The sequence below is a fragment of the Neopelma chrysocephalum genome, unplaced genomic scaffold (genome assembly GCF_003984885.1).
Source record: "Neopelma chrysocephalum unplaced genomic scaffold, ASM398488v2 Primary Assembly neopelma1_97222, whole genome shotgun sequence".
Classification (NCBI taxonomy): Eukaryota; Metazoa; Chordata; class Aves; order Passeriformes; family Pipridae; genus Neopelma; species Neopelma chrysocephalum.
The window spans coordinates 282465-301998 of record NW_020925863.1 but is presented as its reverse complement, the minus strand read 5'-3'; the positions used below and the strand labels follow the sequence as shown (position 1 = coordinate 301998).

Below are 19534 nucleotides of genomic sequence, written 5' to 3'. Positions count from 1 at the left end.
GAAAGCAACATAATCTTTTGAATTAAAAAACCCAATCCCTGACTCGGATAATTATCATAAAATCCTGAGGCTTTTTATAGGTGTTAGGGTTTGGTTTCAGAGACTAAAGGCATAAAAAGAGTATAGTAACTTTTCTTTTTGAAGCACAAGTCACATCAGATTTTCTTACTTAATAAATGTGTGGCAAGTACCTACTAAAATAACCAGTTAAAAGCCAGTAATAACAGCTGCTAAACCCAGCTCGAAGCAGTTGGACAAATCTTGGAGGCATGTAATTTTTGCTGAGTGTAGCACTGAATGTTTTTCTTGGATTTAGTTAGGAATATTTTTTCGAATGGTGGTGCTTGTTTTCATGAAAGAGTAGTAAAAGCATTATTCTGCCTGTTTAGATCACTTGATTTTAATTATTCTCTCATGATATAAATATCCTTTCATGATATGAATGTAAATGTTGTTATACCTATAGTTGAGTGAACTAGAATTTACTTAAATATGTTTTTACCATTTCAAGTGAAACTGGAGTAGTATAATATAAAATATTGTATAAAATACTACTAATATTGTATTATTAATATAAAGAGAAGATGGCAAGCTGAGCAGGACACTAAATTAAGGTTGTAGGGTTTTTATCTGTTAGCATATCAGGGCACCAAAAGAACTTTCTGAGGCTGTTGATCTTGTTGCTTGTAGATAAAGGGTGGTCCTGTGAAATGCTTTCAGCTCTATTGACATCATTGAGGTGTGAATTTTACTCATGTTTTGACCCTAAACCCAAGATACCTAGTGCCAAGTTTTGTTTAATTCTAAGATTGTACTTTGCTCCTGATTGTGACCTTTTAAAACAACACCTGGGTTTCTTGCTGTTGCGATTTGCTTCCTTTTTTGAAGCCTGGCAGTTACATCTGCACTAAGGACAGTGAAAGAAAGAAATTACATTTCTGTCCGATTTCGGAAACCTCAGTGATTTTGTTACTGTGTTGCTAAAGCATTCTCTATACTAAATGTTTCTCGTGTCACTGTACTTCACATCTGCCAAAATCATCTGCCTGGCTTTGTTGCTGGGAAGGGGCGAGCCTGCCAAGCCCCTGCTGCCGGTGCTCCGGCAGCCTTGCTGCAGGACGGTCCCTGCTCCTCCTCGCAGGCAACAGTGCTCGGGTTTAGCAATAGAAGCAACTATAAATGGCAGAGCAAGCCTTGGGAAGTCGTGAACAAGAACTGGGTGATAAGAAAGGGAAGTAAGGGCAGCTGGTAACTGGCTTGTATTGCACGAGGTCTTAACGCTTAAGGCTGGAGCACTGCCGGGTGAAGCAGTCCCACTTTCTTTTCACCGCAGCTCCCCGTTCCCCAGTTTTTCTTCCTTTTTTTCTGGCACAAAACAAATGTTTTTGGGGAACTGATGTAGTTGATGCTGACCTGAGAAGTTTCAGACACTTGGTTTGATCTTGGTTGGTTCCCTCATCTGGTTCAATGTAGCTGTGGAAGAGTCTGTACCAAGACAAGACAGACAGTGCTACAGGATCACCAACAAGTACCTGGTAGTGGAGTGCAGTGGGATTGCTCATTTGCTGAGGCATTTATGCTTGAAATGTTTGTGGAGGTATGGCATTAGGTTTACAAGCTCTGTTAAAGTAGCTTTTGGATTCTGCACAGTTTTCACTGGTTTATAGCAAGTAATTTATGAATTAGGTGCCATTAAGTATTTAATATCTCTTGCCATACTTACTACTCCCTGAATTTATCAGGGATCACTGTTGATATGTAATTGCTTTGTTTTTCATGATACTAATTTGGAATAAAAATGAGCTCCATTATAGGCTAGGCAGGCACTGAGATATTCAAACTCCTCTCGTACCTGGTTATTACAGAGATGTGTTGTCAATTTAAATACACACAAAATAGATGGGGATGAAAAGTCTCTGTCCTAAGTAACTATTTATTTGATCTCATATTCTTATAAACGTGGCATCTTATCTCTTGTTTTGTATCTGCCTCCAAAAGTTCTTGCTCTCTGTAGTAGATGGAGAAAGATTCCTTGTGCAAAGTACGTATATTTTAATAAATAATAGCTGCAGAACCCTCCCTGGATGTTGTTAGGAGGAAAAATATACTTGTCCAACAAGAGAAGTCAAATGCCTCCATTTTTACCTCAAATGTCACTTAGATTTGACTTAGATGCAAATTAGGTCTAAATTGTGTTGAGTTGATTGACAAGTTGAATTTTGGAACTGTTGGTTTAACATCTGGCCTGGGGTGAAGGAGGAATGCTGACTTCAGTCTCCAGCTCCTGGTGATTGGGCCAGCAGCAAACACATGGGTGCAGCAGCTCTGTGTTGAATAGTAGCATTTGAAATCAGCAGCTGGGAATAAAAAAATCCATCAGTGGCATTTCTCTCCCTTTGAATCTCCAGTTTGCAGCAGAAAACTACATGAGATGATGAAGAAGAGTAGAAGCCTCCATATTTTGCCAAGAGTGGAGAACCCTCTGGTTCTGACATAAAACCTAGTGATGAGAGGGAAGTTGCTGAGTTATCACACAGTGCTGGTGTTAAAGCCTGAAGTGGAACTCTGAATAGTTCCTGGCTCCTTAGATGACAGGAATTGCAGCAGCTCTTGAGGTGGACAAAGGGTGGCAGGTCTCATCAGGTGGTGTCCCCCGGCGCTTACTGGCGGGTTTCTCCATTAGATTTCCTGCCCTCTGGCACCCCAAGCTGTTGTCAGCCATGCCGGCCACTGGCAGGAGGATCTACCTGATGGTGGCTGGGGCACGAGCAGAATTTGGAGGACTCGTCCTCTGGTCCAGGCTTTGTCACTGACCTGGGTCTTCCTTGCAGGAGGACAGGTAATTTCCCTTTTAGCACATGGACAATCACTGGTGCTGAGCCATTGTACAGAAGTGCTGTGAAGCTTCCTGGGTATTTGTGATATGGTGTAAGAGTAGCACCTTAGGAAGGTTTTATATTACAGGAGATTAAAAGCTTTGAGGGTGCTGAGGAGCATAATTCTTTTTTCTGTTGAAAGGTTATGGTTCAGGTTGTTGTATTATATGCCTTCAAAATAACATTAATTTTAGAGTAATATACAGGGTAAATAACAGTGATTGTTTTGTTTTTAACAGTTTAGAAGAGGTTAATGAAAACTTCAAGCTATTATTGAAATGCTGGTTTTAAATGACTCTGAACAGAGAACATTGAAATCTGCTAGCTCTTCTAAACTCTTCCTTGAGAATGCTGGTTACATTGCTACTATCTTTAAAATCACAAAGGATGTTTTCCTGCACTTTATAAAGATCTTTGTTTTCCTTTCTTATATTTTTATTCTCTTTTTTTCCTGGGGAGGAAAGAGGTTTTATATCACTTTATTTCTTAATTAAATTAAAATGTAAAAATTGAACATGTGCTTAAAAAATTAAGTATTCAAAGATGAAAGAGTTGAATATGAAAATAGTTTGGTACATCATAACCTGCTACCATATGTAAAACAATAAACATACAGTTTCATAAATATGAAATAAGTCTTTTTAATAATCCAGTATCTTCCTTGGTTTTTAGATACATTTTTGCACTTGCCTCAAAGCTTGATGCTAAGCTGACCCTCTCTTTAATATTAATGTACTCTGACTGTAATACTCTGTTCCTTTGCCTCTGATTAATGCTGTCTGTCAATTATTTACAGATCCAGTGGTACTGTGGAAGTTCCCGGAGGACTTTGGAGACCAGGTTGGAAACATGAGATTTAACTTTTTTTTTATGATAGAATAATAATAAAAATGCTCTCCTATTCAACTGTGAAGAGGCAGATGCTAATGATAAGAGGGAGGAAGTCTTCACCCAACTGGTGGCTTGGTGATTAGATTGCCTTTGTGACAGGAATATGCAATAGCAGTTGTAAAGCATGGAATGTCATGCTAATTCTCTGTATCACCTTATTTTTGATATGTAGTATTTTATCAGGTCATACTGTTGAATGTGTTGGGTTTTTATCTGTTGTGGTACTAAAAATGTGGAAAATTTATCAATAAAACTTTGCCAAATGTTGATGTTATGAACTGTTGTCATAAAACCCACCAGAACAAAAAAGTTAGAACTGCCCATATAGGCCCTTTTAATGTCATCCTGTAATCCTTTTCAATGCAAGATTTTAGATATTTAATTAATGATATTTTAGAGATACCCTTGTTATTTTCTTGGGAAAAAAAATAAATCCTCAGACCCTTATCAGAGACTGATCTAAAGTTCCTGATTTTGAAAGCATGAAAATCCAGTGTTCTATCTATAATTAATCCTCAAAGGAAAGTTTATATATACAGGACTGATGGATTTTTTTCACTGTTTGTAGTGACAGCCAGCTATTAATTATTTTGTTGGGTTTTTTGCTACATGACTATTTTATTAAAATTATTAATATTAAATGTTAATGAAATTCAATTTTATTATTTCAGCAACTTTTACATGAGTTTCTTACATTGAAATATCTTTATTTTCATAAAAGAAAATACAACCCCCCCACACTAAATAGAGTAAATATCTCAGTCCCGGTGTCTCTTTTTCCTGTTGTTTTTAGACTGATATGGAGTCAAACATATTCTTCATTGGTAATATCACCACAATGGATGATCCAGCAATGTTTTTGTACAGTAGATGTTGATAAATTGTTGATTTTTTTCTTAAATCAATAATACAAGATTCTATAAAGACAGCTATAAGGTGATTCATGATGAAAGGAATAAATATACAAAGATAGAAGGTAGGATGTCTGGTTAGGGAATAGCATCAGTCAGAAACACGTGCGGCCTGTAAAACAGTGACAAATGAGCAAAGTGTGCTCTTGTATGTTCTTAGCTAGGCATTCAGCAAGTTTTCGTAATTATCCTGGCTGCAGAATGGTCGTCTTCATTGTCATTTAAATTCTTTTTTTTCTAGTTTGTTTTGTTCTCGTTCTTTTTCCCCAAGAACGACTTGATCTTAAGAAAAAAAAAAAAGAAAAGAGAAATTATGTATGAAGAAAAATGGGAGCTTATTCAGCAAGTCGAAGGTTATTCAGAGAACAGCTGGTGTAGAAAAATGATTAGAAGATGAAGCCCACTAAAGACTGGAGGGGAATCACACAAAGATGCAATAGACATACCTAATCTATAAAAACCAGAGGCCTCAGGCGGCTCTCTGCCTTTGGGCTCTGAAAAACCTATGCCTGCTCATTGTGCCTCAGCTGTGTAGGGAATCTAGTGTTTCAGGTAAATTGCTTGTGCAAACAGTATGTTTTAATCCTTCTCCTTGCAAGGGAAATCTTCCTACCAGAATCAGTGGATTTGAACAGAATATGTAGCAGCTTCTATAGCAAACCCCTGAACCAAGTCACTGACTGAAACCAGCAGAAGCCTTCTGTGCGCATGTGTGTGTGTGTGCTGAACTCTGTAGGTTTGGAGTGGAGACCTTAATATCTACCACATCTAATTTTGACATTGTTAAAAACCAAGAACTCACTAAAACTATCAGGGCTAATTTCCATTAAAGTTTGTGGGGAGAATATTAAAAAAAAAAAAAAAAGAAAAAGAATATTCTCCATCCTATTTTCCAGTCATTTCTATTTTAAATGTAAAATGTGTGAGTTAGTTTTTGGATGTATCCCAAGGAATCATCTTTCCTAAAATTGAAGGGCTGTCTGTTTGCACAGTGATGTGATAACAGTGGGCAAAATATTTTCCTCTCTTCCTGAATTTTTCTACAGTTTATCATGTCACCTTTTTGTTGCTTTCATAATGCAAAGAAAACTTGTCTAAGCCATTTTGATATGTTCCTCCTCTTTCTCACATTTGTCCTCTAAGTATGCTGAACTTTCTAGTGCTTACTCATCCCTAATCCTCTCTGTTATTCTTGTCCCCACCATTTTCTTTTGTGTTGGTCAATATTCTTCTTTTGGTCTTTTTTTTTCTTAAATGTTGACTTTCCAAAATCATGTTTTGCAAAACATCCCATCTGTTGTGGATGGGATGTAGAAATTACAGTTGATCAGGAGGAAGACAAGATTGAGGATTTGTCATAATCTCTTGCTCACACACAGTCCATCAAGTAAAGGAAATATTAAGGCATGATTTTGGTACCACAAAAGAATTTGCAAGATTCATTGTTGATTTTCTTATCTGGCAAGGCTGCAGGGAAACCACTTATTTTATCTCCGGTAATTCTTAGATGCCAGAATAGGAAGGAAAAGAGAAAAACACAGAGTGGGGAAAGAAAAAAGGTAATGCTTCAAGGCAGGAAATGAAAAATATTTTTCTTTGCCAGGAGTATTTCAGAAAGTGGTTTTGCCTTTTTTTTCTTTTAATTTTTTTCTTTATTCTTGGATGGTAGGAATAATTCCAATTTTAGTAACTCTCAAAACTATGAATGAAAAAATGAGCTTGTGCTGGGTAGAATTCAAAGGACAAAGAATCACACTACTGTTTCAAAGAAGATCTTTATTAAAAACTACCCCAAAACCCAAAAGAACTAATCCATTTGAGACATCGCAGAGTTACAATTTAGTGTTGTACTGGCATGAGTGGTATAAACATGAGTTTGACAGTGTTGGAAAAAGTTCTGAATAAACTTAGCACTGTAGAAAATGTGTGAAGATTTCTGATTTGAGCATATATAGGTCTTCTGTGATTATCCTCACAAGCTTTAGATTTGGATGAAGAATGAGTTGTCACCATTCAATGGACTATTTTTTTGTTTAAAATATATTTTGAATTTATGTGCCTAGAGGCCCTGTCTTGCAGTATGTTCAGAAATCCCTTGTGCTTAGCAAAATTCTCATGATACAAGATGTGTGGTTTTTAATCTTGAAATTCCTATTTTGTTTATTCAGGCTAGTAGAACTAGAGTTTAATTTCAGCCTTGCAAGCTTGTTTTCAAACAGAAGTCTGTACAGAGAAAATATTAATGCTATGATACCTGGAAAAAAAATCTAGTTGTTTTTAGGAAGAAAGTATTTTTTAAGGGTTTTAGAAAAGCAGCCCAGATGAAAGCAACACCTTGGCTTCCAAACTGAAATACTTCATAACTGTTGACAAAGAAAATATGTATTTCTGCAGAAATTAATGTTGCCTGGCAGAACTGTGATCTGCTGACGCTGGCTTGTCTCCTCATGGCAGTGGAGTCAGTAGGAAAGCCTTATTGATGTCAGATGTGTCCAGGTGCCTCCAGTATGGCTCTATTAGTAGCTGTTCTGCAAATAAAAACACTGACGCTCCCAGTAACCTCACTGGGTGGAAACATTCCTGGGATAAGAGTAGTGTTGGCACAAAGAAGGAGAGCATGGTGCCGATAGAAACAGCAGGAGTTAGTGGCTGTGCAAGAGGCAGTGCTGCTTTCTGTGTTGTCTTAACCTTTGAAGCATGTGAAGTCTAACATTTTTTATGAATTTAGTAATTACAGCTATATTGGATGTTATTTTTAGCTGTGTAAGAATTCAGTAGCTTTTCAATCTCACCACTCACTGGCCCAAAGTGACTTCTATTTTGGTAGGTCCCAGAGTATATGGTATCCATTGACGAACTCTCATTCTTTGCCCTTCTAATCACTTAAAAATTTCTTTCTTTAGCCTTCCACTTCTCTGCTGGTGAAAAACATCTCACCAGGAAGATGATACAAGTAGCTAAAACAGCAGGAAGTGGTCTTACCAGAAGCCACTTTAGCGTAATACGACATGTGACAAGGGGTTGTTCACTGAAGATGTGGGTTAAGAAAGAATTGAGGCTACATTAGATTTAGTTGTGTTGCAGATTTCATCCTAGCTTCTCTCATTTTCTCCTTTCTAAGAGAAGCAGTCTAAATCTGCTTTTTCATGTCAGGCTTTTCCCAAACCCTGCAGATGGCATCCCATGTGAGGAATCTCTGCTGTCTTCTATGAAGTTACTGTAACACCCTTTATGTTATTATTTCATATTTTATGTAACATCTGCTTTCTATTTTTAATGTATCACTTATGCAGAAGTCACCACTGAGCTGTAGTGTCCCAGCTACTGAAGTCTGAGACTATATGTGGAAATCTACCTGATTTGTGTGAAAATATTTGTATATAAAAATGTGTATATAAAAAAGTATAGATATACATGCATGTGTGTGAAATCATTTTAAAGGAAAAATCCTCTGAAGTACTCATAAGTCAGTCTTCCCACAGCAAAGCACTAATTGCACACTTTACTTTCAATGTATGTATTAACTACTGAAAGTTAAGCCTGGCTTCAATAAGCATCTGACTGGAGACAGTGTTTGGTTTCTTTCAGGATGGAATATTTAATTGCATAGATCGTGGCAGCAATTACATAAATGAGGTCACAGTGAAAGAGATAATATTCTTTTTAAAAATATTTAAATAATAGCACCCGGTTGTTTGGTTTGTTTGTTTATTAAATATTCTCAAGAAGCAAGATAAAATCTGTTGTCTGGGTCAAAACAATATGTGGAAACCAGTAGTGAGATTTTGTGTTCCTCTGTCCTCTCCTAAGGGAGCAGCAGGAACCCAGGAGGTAGGAGACTGTTTACACTCCCTTCAAGGCTGCAGGCGTGCTGTTAGGGGATGCATCTCACCGGCTTTCTGCATGTGATGGCTTTGTTCTTGTATTCTGACGAGGCATTAAATGCATGTTTCATATGTTTATGCTAACTAGATAGGTGCTTGCTTTTTTTTTTTTTTTAATCAGTGAATCTTAAAAAGGGGAGTGGGATTTTGGTGCTTGTGTATTTAGAAGTACGATTAATATTTGGGTACATTGGTATGAGAAAGGAGGAGTCAGTCTAATGAGATGACTGATTTCAATAGTATTTTTGTCTAAATGTTACACATTATTATTTTATTTAGGGATATTTTGAAACTTGAATTTCTGTGTAACTTTAAGGAAAGCAATGAACCCAGCAGAGATGATGGCAACTTGGTGCACTCCAAATAAGCTTTATCTGGTTAAGATAGTTTTCTGACACTGTAACTTTCTGATGCTTTGTGTTTGAAAGACGGTGTTTTTATTGAAAAATACTGTCTGTGTGTAAGGCAGCAATGCTTTTTGTCTATGCAAATCACAACTGATAGACGATCAGCAGAAAAACAGTCAGAAGTGTATTTATAGTTACTAACTGCACTGTGGGAACAGAAAAGATCTGTCCTGTCCTGATAAATATTCTGCGAAACAACTGCCCATGTAGGCATTCTGGGAACACCCAGAATCACTGAGACCCTTACATTGCACGGGATGTAAATAATATTCTCAATATTTTTCTTTTAATTCATCCCAACAGAGACAGAATAAATCTTTGAGATGTTTATTTTTAAAATTATAAAAGCCCAATACTGAAAACTTGGAACTTTCTTGAAATTTTGAGGACAGGTGGCAACATGAAGTATGCTTGTTCTCAGAATTGTGGGAGTTTTGTTTTATAGAGCTTTTAAGTTAAAAATGTTGAACTTGATCAGCATATGGTACTGGCTAGCCTCATCTCTACCAACTCTTTTGTTATCTTGTTATTGTTACAGGTCTTAATGACAGTCGTAAGCCATAGTTCTGGATGCAGGGGTTAGTCCACCCTGGGGAGGAGAGGGAGAAACAGCAGTGTGGATTATGGAAATATGAATTGATCTAAAAAGCAGCTCTCTTGTAGCAGAATGGGACTCAAAGAAAGACTGGGGAGAAGCTGGTGAAAAGGCGATGGAATATGATGTGAAAATGATCATTTGAATGCTTTTCTTTTCATTCCCAGCTGCTGTGTTCTGGTGAAAAGGCACGCATTTGTATATCTTAAGGCTGGGTGAAAAAGGGCCAGATGAATGGAATTACGTGTTAGATATGTTTTCATTTTGAGTCAGATAAATTATGTGCATTTTAATAGACTGTATGCATATGTTAGCCATTTTTTTAAATCATACAGCTGTGATATTGGGGGACTGCATTTTGTAGAAATAGTCTCTTCTCTGTTTGCTCAAATAAGTACAGTATTAATATTTGACTGTCCTTCAGAAATTCTGTATCAGCCTGTCGAAAATAACTGTTACTGATTTGGCTCATTTCAAAGCCAAATCAGATTCCAGACTTCAGTAATGTGCCAAACCAAAGAAGAAAAAATTAACTGATGGCTGAAATAGTGATGACAATCATTTGGAACGTCTTCTAGAAAGACTGCCAAATTGTCATGTGTGATGTCGTTGTTGACTGACCTCAACTGCCCTCAGAATATTCCAGTCTAATGTCACCTAATTTCTTATTTTGTGATACCTTAGACTTTCTCATCTGCTTGCTAAGTACCCTCCATCCACTTGAGTCTTTGATTTGTTGCCTCTGTTTTACTTTCAGTGTTGCTTTTGTGTCTCAAGCTTACTGCTTGAGGATATTGATGAATATCCTAATTAGTGCAGCCTCTTTTTATGTTAAGTACTGGATGTAGTATCCCTGAACTCTGGGTTTGGTTCTTGGATCTTCTTCTGCCTTTCTTGGTGATAGTTTTCTGTAGAACTGGGAGAGCACTTGAGGTACATTGGTTCACTGTTACTGCTACAGGTATTTGAAATGTCACTTCAAATAATTTGCTCGTATTTTGTCAAATAAAATACTCTTCTACGTATTGCTTGTGTTAGGAAATGGTCTGGGATCAAATGGTATAAACCAAGTAAGATGAAATCAAGGAACCAGGCAAAGAGTAAGACTTGATGGGACTGAGATCAGGAACAGAAGCAGCAGAGGACTTCAGGAGCAGCAAGAGCAAAGCAAAGGTGATTAGTGGGCTGCAGCTGGAGGGATCCAGACTGCTTGGTTGGGGATCTTGGACCAGGAATAAGTGAAAGAACTTCCAGGCAGGTGATCAGAAAGGGAAATACATTAATTCATCAGAATATAACTATTCCTGGTACTAATTACTTCTCTATAAGTTTTCAAAGCATTGTGGATTACTTGGTTGGCAGACTGTATTTGCTTCTTCCCTAAGCAAAGGTGTTGAGTTCCTGGGTTTTGTGTGTCGGTTTCTGTCTGCAATCATTAATAAACGTACAATCGATAATAAAAGATCCAGATATGAGAAATAACCTGTCTCTGGGGTTACAGTGCATGCTTATCTCTGTCCTTTATCCTTCAGTAGGCACTAATGACCACTATTAGAGGAAACATACTGGGCCAGTGAAGACTCAGAGCACTGATTCTTGAATTTTAGGCTAAAGCAGGGAAGACCTCTTTGAATTGATGGAGAAATCCTGCTGTCAGAACAGGATTTTTATTAATTTTTCATTGTGTTGTGAATACTTGGGTTGGATTTATGAGTGTCTTCCCTGAGCATGGGTAGTTTAATTTTTTTGGCTCATAGCAAAGCAGCTGAAAACCTTGGCTTGTAGCTGCTTGTGGCTTGTACTGCCTGGCTTGCTGGTGGAACCTGCCCCCCTCTCCTCTTAGCTGTTCAGAGTTGGCGTATGCTCTATCCGAGGTTGAAGCTAAGCTGATTGACTTAGTGCTGAAGTGGCTGACTGCTCACATGCAGAAACACCAGCCAGAAATTGTTGCAGAGTAATCTCTAGCAATGAAGCCATTAGAGGCTTCAAGCAGGGAGCTGGGAGGTCTGGGCAGGCTCAGCCATGGGTGAATGTACGTTCACTTTTTGGGAAAAATAAACCCAACTGTATGTCCACTGCATTTTATTTTTGTGATAGTTATCTGTCTGCATTGAGTAACCCAATTTATATACATGCTATATGTATACATGTATTGGATAACATACACAGGGGTATGTTAGCACTTTAAATTTATGCTTGTTTGCTTCTTCCCTTCCCCTCTTTGGCCCTGTAGTTGTTTCATCTTCCTTCCGTTTTTCAACATGGTTGATAATATCTGAATTTAGCACCAAGAAACTATTACTACAAGTTATTCTTGTTGAGCTACATTATGGTGAAGCTTAGAATTTGACCTATGCTGAACTCAAAAACAAGAAATAACTATTTCCTTTATAAAAATATCACAAATACGATTTTATTTAAGAAATTATAATCCTAGGAGGTCCCTTAGAAGCTAATTTCCTTTCTTGATTCCTTTGCTTTCATCTGTAGATTCTTCTAATCCAAGAAACTCAGCCTCCCCCGTAGTTGGTTTTGCTACTGTTTACAACATCATGGGGTTCCCGAATGTCCCTGCTGCTGACACAGCCATGGGAGCTGGCAGCTGTCTCATAGGGCTGCACATCTGGGGGTGGATGAACTGAGGCAAGAGTTTAGCTTTTGGACTGTCCTTATTTATCTACATAAATCACTCTCTACTACAGACACTTTCTCTCAGTGTGGCACCCAAGTTTTTCTTTACCTTATGTGTAACTTCATTTTTTAACTACTTCTGAGTTTCTGAGTTGCCAGTGAAATCAGCATTTCATCATGGCATCTGCTGTACCATCATTTAGTGAAAGAGTCAGTGGAAGGTTCTGATTCTGGAAGAGCATCCCCTGGTGTTACCAGACAGTTTCATTCTCTAGTCTGAGCAGGGCAATTCTTGCATACAAGCAATCTGCAGAGCTGGTGCTGACCTCTCTGAGTGCACCAGTATTGGGCATATGCTGGGCAGGCCAGTTGTTCTGTAGAAGCTTTGTAGGCAAGAAGTGACATCCTACTTAGTTACAGACGCTTCGTTTCAAGACTTGTCTTTTAAGTAACTAATGCAGACCTTATGGAGAAAAAAAAATATTTTGAATATATTTGGAACAAAATATGCTTGGAGTTGAAATGAATCTGAGATGTATCAAGTGGCATCAGGAGTAGAGTTTGTCATGCTTGAAATGTTATGATATTTTTCAGTATATTTCATTTTCATGGAAATGCGGGTATTCATTATTTGTAGTATTCTTTTACAGTTGATTTTCCTTTTATAAAAATAATTTCTTGGTGACTGAAAAGAAAATCTTGCAAATAGGAGCCTTTTGACCTGAGTGTCAACTACGCTCTGCTCATGATATTCTTTGTTACTGTTTTGTAGACATTTCTGAGACTAAAAACTTCGCTTTAAAGCAATATATTCAGTGGGTAGAGTTGGGTATGTTACAAATGGGCTCATTTCTGTCCCTTGCTATCAGAATATTCCAAAGTGGAATGAAAAACCTCACAGATATAAATATGAACCAGTTTTAATTTGAGCATTATTTTATGATGGTTATTTTTTCACCACTGGAGAAACAGCATCTGAACAGGATGTGCAGGAGGTTCTCAGCATTGGTACGAAAGATACATCTTAACTGCTGTTGTAAGCAGTGGGAAGTGTGAAAAGTCTTGAGTGAAACAAATATTACTGCTCCCTTAGCTATGCAGGGTGACACATGGATTTTAACCTGACCTTCAAAGACTTACATATTTGGACTTTAAAAGTGATATTTACCTTAACTCTAGTTAAGGCAACTTCTCTGTTGAATTTCCAGATAATGTTAGAGATGCTGTCATTGAAAGTATTTATTAATAAAAAAGCCATTTTTCCCCTACTGCATGGTGATAGAAAATGGAGTGTCATACACTGGTGCCTTTTTTTTTTTTTTTGGTACAAAATGTGGAGTGGAAGAGCATATTTCCTGTTTTTCCCAACTTTCTAATATTGCCTAGGGAGTAATGGTCTCCCTGATATGAGTCAGGGAAGTAAAGAGAAAACTATTTATTGCTGCATGGAATACAAAGATTTCATATGTGCCAGAGCTGTGTGGTGAAGTACTATTTGGTTTTGTTTGTCTTGCCAGTAAATTAGTAGATGGTAACATTTCAATCTACCCTTATTCTAATGAGAACTTCCTCTGGGAAGAAGACCATTGTCAATTTTTATGTTTTTATTATGAGTTCCAGGAAAGTTGAAGCATTTTTTCCTTAAGCAGGGAAATTTACCTATGTTGAACTTCATACTGTTTTAACTATTCTGCTCTTTGTAACTGAGCTTGTTATTTTACAGTGAACTTTGATTCCATGTATGCTATGCTGGATACAACAGTGTCTGAAATAGGCTTTATTTTTATCTGATTGTATGATGAGATTCAGAAACAATTAGACAAATAGAGACTCCAACATTTTATAACTTAGTAAAATCTCTGAATTTTAAAACTTGCTCTGTGATTGTATAGGAAGTCTTATTTCTCAGTCTTGCAGGATAGTGAGATTAACCATGCCTTTTAAAGTACTCAGGGTTATGTTTTCTTCTTGCAAAGTACCTTTGAAAGATGCTCTAAAAGCAGTAAAATCTCATGTGTACTATCTGGGACACCAGCCTTAGCCTGCTGTACAGGGCAAGAGCATTCTGTAGCGTGTCTCCAGTCAAAGTGTACCACACCCTGGTCATGTCACTGTTCTGGTCTTTAGTGGTTTTTTTTATTTATTTATTTTTCCATTTATTTTTGTCTGTCTGTAACATACTGTTGGTTCTAAGTGATGTCGCAACAGTCGTTTCTAAGGTCAGTAACAGGGACAGCTGACCGTCAGATCTCCACTGCCCCCTCTACAGTAGCTACTTGTTTATGGGATTTTGCTTCTCTAAGATCTCAAGATCATCCTGTTGCCTTGTTGTCTAGAATCTTTCTGTCCTGCTGCCTCATCTGTCTGTGCCCTTAACTATGCTCTTGTTGCTGTGTAGAGCACAAAGCAGCTAGACTAAGCTTCCAAAATCTTCAGCTGCCTGTCTGGCATCCTTCCCTGAGGCACGTAACTGAGTGGAGGAGATAGGGAGCAGAAACAAGAGAAATTAAATCTAATTGAAATTCTGTAAGCGATCTCATCCTCATTTGTAGGTATTCAGCTCCTCATTCATTTTAGACAACAGATATTTTTCTGAATAAGCTTTAGAAAGATGAAAGCACCTTTTAGAGAGCAGGTCATCAAAAAGGTTTTGTGCTTAAGCATTATGAGCAACCTGATTCTTCTGAATGTGAGTCATTGGGCTGTAGGGCCTTGCCAGTTGTAATTTACGTGTGAGCCAACTAAATGAAGTTCAGAAATTGTTTTCAGTGGTGGAGTAGAATTTGTGTTCTGTGGGTCAAAACAATCTACAATTGTAGAAATGTACACGTAGCTCAGAGAAGTGGAATTTTAATCTTGTTTGAATCCATTAGTGACAACTTCTGCTACATGGTCCAAAATCTCCTTCCCCTTTGCATGTTTGTCAGTGTTGTTATGAACTGTTATGTGTCAGCTGTACTGGAATAGAAATATGTGTCAGAAAACACAGCACTATCCACAACTTACTCTGAAAATCATTAGCTGAATAGAGCAGGTCTATTTTTAGGGAGCTGCAATTGCACAAATTTTCTTTTTTATCTTCTGGGAGTAGAAGTATTGCAACAGGTAGAGCTTGGAGGGCACATCTGTGGGTCTGTGTTTTGCCACCCATACAGCACTGAAACTCCTGTGTCACACAGTAGTGTTACACCCATCCTGTGGCATCATGCTGCAAATGAAATGGTGTGATGTGCACAGGGTTTTCATGGGACTACCCCATCAATATGGCTAGAAAGCCAATTAGTAATTGCTATTAAATATTAATTTTCTCTGAAACAGTTTCAGGGAATTGTTCATAATTTGTCTTTTAGATCTAGAGGAAAATCTGAAATATCCAAAGGCGAAAATGCAGAAACTTAATCTACTGATTGTGTTTCTTTCCAGAGGACAAAGTGGAAGTCATTGATAAGCGTGGAAAAGTTTTTTGTTTCGAATGGTTTATAAAGGTTGGAGAAAGGTGTTGCTTGTGTTACAGAGACCTTGTTGAGATCACATAGTTGTACACCTCTGCTTTTCAGCCTCTTCTTCACGAGTAGCCTTGAACACATGGAAATTCTGTATTGTCCTTACACTTTATTTATCAAATAATAGCTAAAATATTTAAAACTGGAGATTTCTAACTTTTGAAAAAATAGATCTAAAAGAAGAAGTAAGAAAAGCTATGAAATTCAGTGGTTCATTCTTGCAATGATGAAGTTCTATAACCTTAAGGTACCTTTTAAATTTATTCATTTGCTTCTTAAAAGAGCTTTGCATCTCCACCCTAAACCATTTACATTAAATTTCCATATTCTTCATTGCTTTAGGTGTTCAGAAGGCAGCTGATAGATATTTTTTTTCTTCTCCTTCAGAACTACTAGATATCAGTGAACAATCCACTATAGAAAGAGACCTGTAGAAGTTAAAAATAGTTTTGAAGGCCTGATAATGACTTCCATACTTTAGACCCTTTGGATTTACTTGAATGTAATCTAATATTAAAATTTATTATTATTCAAACCATTTGGACCTTTCTTTGTTGTAGCTGCAATTTTCTGATGAGTTTTTTAGCAGAGGTAAGAGTTAAGTCTTTGAAATATAACTGCTGTTGCAGGCTTCACATGGGTCCCTGCTGTGGTTGTGCATGGCTTCAGACGAAGGAAAAGGTAGAGTCAGTGGCAAGGACAGAGCTTGCCTTTTCATCAGCTGTTTTATGTGACAGCATTAGGACTTCACCTTTACTGAGCCACAATGATGAAGGGCTTAACTCTGCAAGATGCTAAGCAGCCTGACTTTGATTTAAGAATGAACCTAAATCTTTTGTTAATTCTATGTGTTTAAATATTCCCACTGAAGTCACTGGCTTGGATCAGAAATACCATGACAGTCGTGACAGTCTTAAATCTCAAGTAGATTTCTTGTTTGTATGTTTGGCACTGGGTGACTGAAAATGATGGTAAACTATGGTCAAAGAGAGTCCCCTTTGAGGAAAGATTGGAGAGCAAGGTGAGTTAAGAGTGAAGAAGAGAGGACACTGGAGTTGGAGATTTGAGTAGGGAGAACTGGTAAGAAGAACCAAAAGAGAGGCCTGCAATCAGGTGCTTCAAGAGAAGACATTTAAATGAGAGGTTAGCAGGAAGAGGAAGTTCTAGCAGGAAGAAAAGAAGAGTTTTGAAGAGATTATATGAAATGCTAAAATAGAATAGAAAGTAAAGTTTGCCAACAAGGTTTTAAAAAAAGGACACTGGTTAATAAAGAAGATATGACAAAGGTGAAAGACTGACAAAAAAGAGAATTTCCCCTTTCAGTGGAAAGGGGAAAAATATTGTTACTGAGAAAGAAAATTTTTGAAGAAGTGAGGATAATGTGGGGGAGCACAAAAGTGTTTTGTAACCAAGTGGGTGATTATTTGTGCTCCTATAATTGATATTTCTTTGGCTGATTTCTGCCTCTACACCAAATGAAGAAATGAGAATAGATAGATATTTGAGCACTAGTTTATATGAATGACTTTGATAACCTGGTCTGGAATCTGTAATTGGAGAATTCAGATTATCTTGGTTACTGTTTTACTTAGGCTGTTTCTTCCCAGGGTATCCTGACATGTCTGTGGAATGGACACAGTGTGACTGGGTCTCAGTGTAAGGCTGTCCTCTTCCTTCTCCAGAGATGCTGTCCTTGCAGGGCCAGGAGTTGGACTTCAGTGATCCTTGTGGGTCCCTACCAACTCAGGTTGTTCTATCATTCTATATTCTGTGCTCTTTCCATATGTAGAATGAACCTGGGGGAGAACCCACCTTCCTGTTTGAGAAGCAGTCTTATGCTGCAAATAAACACAGAAATAGTTGGAAGATAACAGGACTTTCTTTATAAACAGCAGTTTATCTAGTGTTTTTAAAAGTGATTCAGCATTCTGGATGTCTTAAAATATTCCTGTAAGGGAAGATTTTCCATCCTTTCACACGGATGCCCTTGCAAAAAATCAAGTTCTTTTCCCTCCCCCTTGCAAACTACAGAATAGGTTATAATAAGAAAAAAATGCTGGGGGTGAACAGTTGCCTCATCCTTTTAACCTCAGAAATTAATCAGATTAAGCTTCAATACTTAAATATTTTAGTAGTATAATACTAAGTGATGAACCTTATTTCTGTCAACTCATCAAGTCATCAGCCCTAATCTACACAGAAAAAGGAAACTGGTTGAAATGCATAAGTTAAAATGCAAAAAATCCACTCATACCTCTGTAGAGATGCATTAGTATGCTCATTCTGTAATATATAGCAAATCTGGTGCAATTTTCACATAGAAGCTCTCACATAGAAGCTGTACCTTCTTCCAGCTGGAGTGAGGTCACGTTATGTCTTGTTCAAGTGGAGAAGGAAGAAAGTATCCTCCTAAATCACTGTGCTCTACAATGGAGACTGAACAGCCATGAAGGTTTCTTATGCTTGTATCAATTGACTGTGATATTCTAAGAAAAAAAAATTCTATCCTTTCTAATTAATAAGGAATATGGTGTATATCTGGAATCTAACCAAAATGACTAACCAGTAGTTTCATTTAAGGGCAAGACTGTGAGTTACCAGGACCTTTTTTCCAAAAAGCTGGCATGTATGAATTCAGAAGCATCTTCTACCACTGTTTGCATTGCTTTATAAAACAATGATACACAGAATTAGCTGCATGGGTATCAAAATAAGCAGGGAAAGCTAAATAATTCTTACCTTTTAGGCATCTGTAATTTCATCTTAGTGTAGAGCCAGTGAGCATGACCAGGTCAGACTGAAGTTGTACAGTGCAGCTGATGAAAGTGAATTAATAAAACCAGTGCACCATGAGCCTGTGGGAATGCAAGTTTCTTCTGCTGTGATATAGGCATAAAGGAAAGACTTTTGTAAATATAATTTCAATTTTTGTTTAAGCTTTTTGTGAGGGAAACAGCATGCTGTAGTTCACATGGTATTAATTTTATGGTTTTATTTGTATAAGGAATGAAATAGTTATCCTTTAACTTAGCAATTAAGCTCAATTGTATATACCACTGTAGATGCTTGTTTGGTGTTTGAAAGCAAATAGACAATCCTTTCCTTGTGGTTTTGTTTTTTGGTTTTTTACATCATTATAATTTTCCCCTTGTACACAATTTCTTTGTGACACAGTGAGCATTTCTAAAAGCACTAATACTGTGTGAACCAAAGGAGGAAATAATCATGGGACATGTGAATCGAGATATTTTGCTTTCTGAAGACTCGTTCAACCTTTTGTCTTCGGAAATAAGCACATATTTTTATGAAGTTATAAAAGACAATAAAGAGATACTGTTCTTTTTCTGAGAGTGTGTATGTTGACTCAGGAGGAAGTCCTGGCTGAGTTATGGAACCCTGAAAATGATGACCCATTAGGAGACAGAGCTCAAATTTTATTCAATAGAGAGGTTACTGCAAGTATCAACTGTAATTGTACACAAATAGTGACTGTGTATGTGAATATTTATCATTTGCATTTTAAATTTGTCTAGCAGCATCTTGGGGGCATCTTGTTTTCTTCCATTTTAAAAATCTGAATATCACCTGTAATTAAGGAAGAAAACTGAGGCCTGGAAGCTAGGTAGGACTTCCATCTATTGATCTGTGTAAACCCGGCTTACGCTGTCAGGGGAGAAGCAGTCAACTGCTGAGCTGCTTTGTCACTGACATAAGCCGAGAGAGGATTTTTTTTTTTTTGTCTATACTGTTTATACACCAGTCTATAGACCTGCTGGCTGGTTGAATTTTAAAGAGTGCGGAGGTTTAAAGACTTGTCCCCCGAGGGATGCTCCTGC

The 19534-nt window shown here is 37.4% G+C and overlaps 1 protein-coding gene across 1 annotated transcript in view; it reads left to right on the top strand.

The window, feature by feature from the left end:
* Nucleotides 1–19534, top strand: part of DENND1B (DENN domain containing 1B) — a gene marked incomplete at its 5' end in the record, with an annotated part of 148918 nt that overhangs the window by 34340 nt on the left and 95044 nt on the right. The window contains one exon of the mRNA XM_027671862.1: nt 3673–3716. Coding sequence (XP_027527663.1) covers nt 3673–3716 — 44 coding nt within the window. The remainder of the gene's footprint in view (nt 1–3672; nt 3717–19534) is intronic.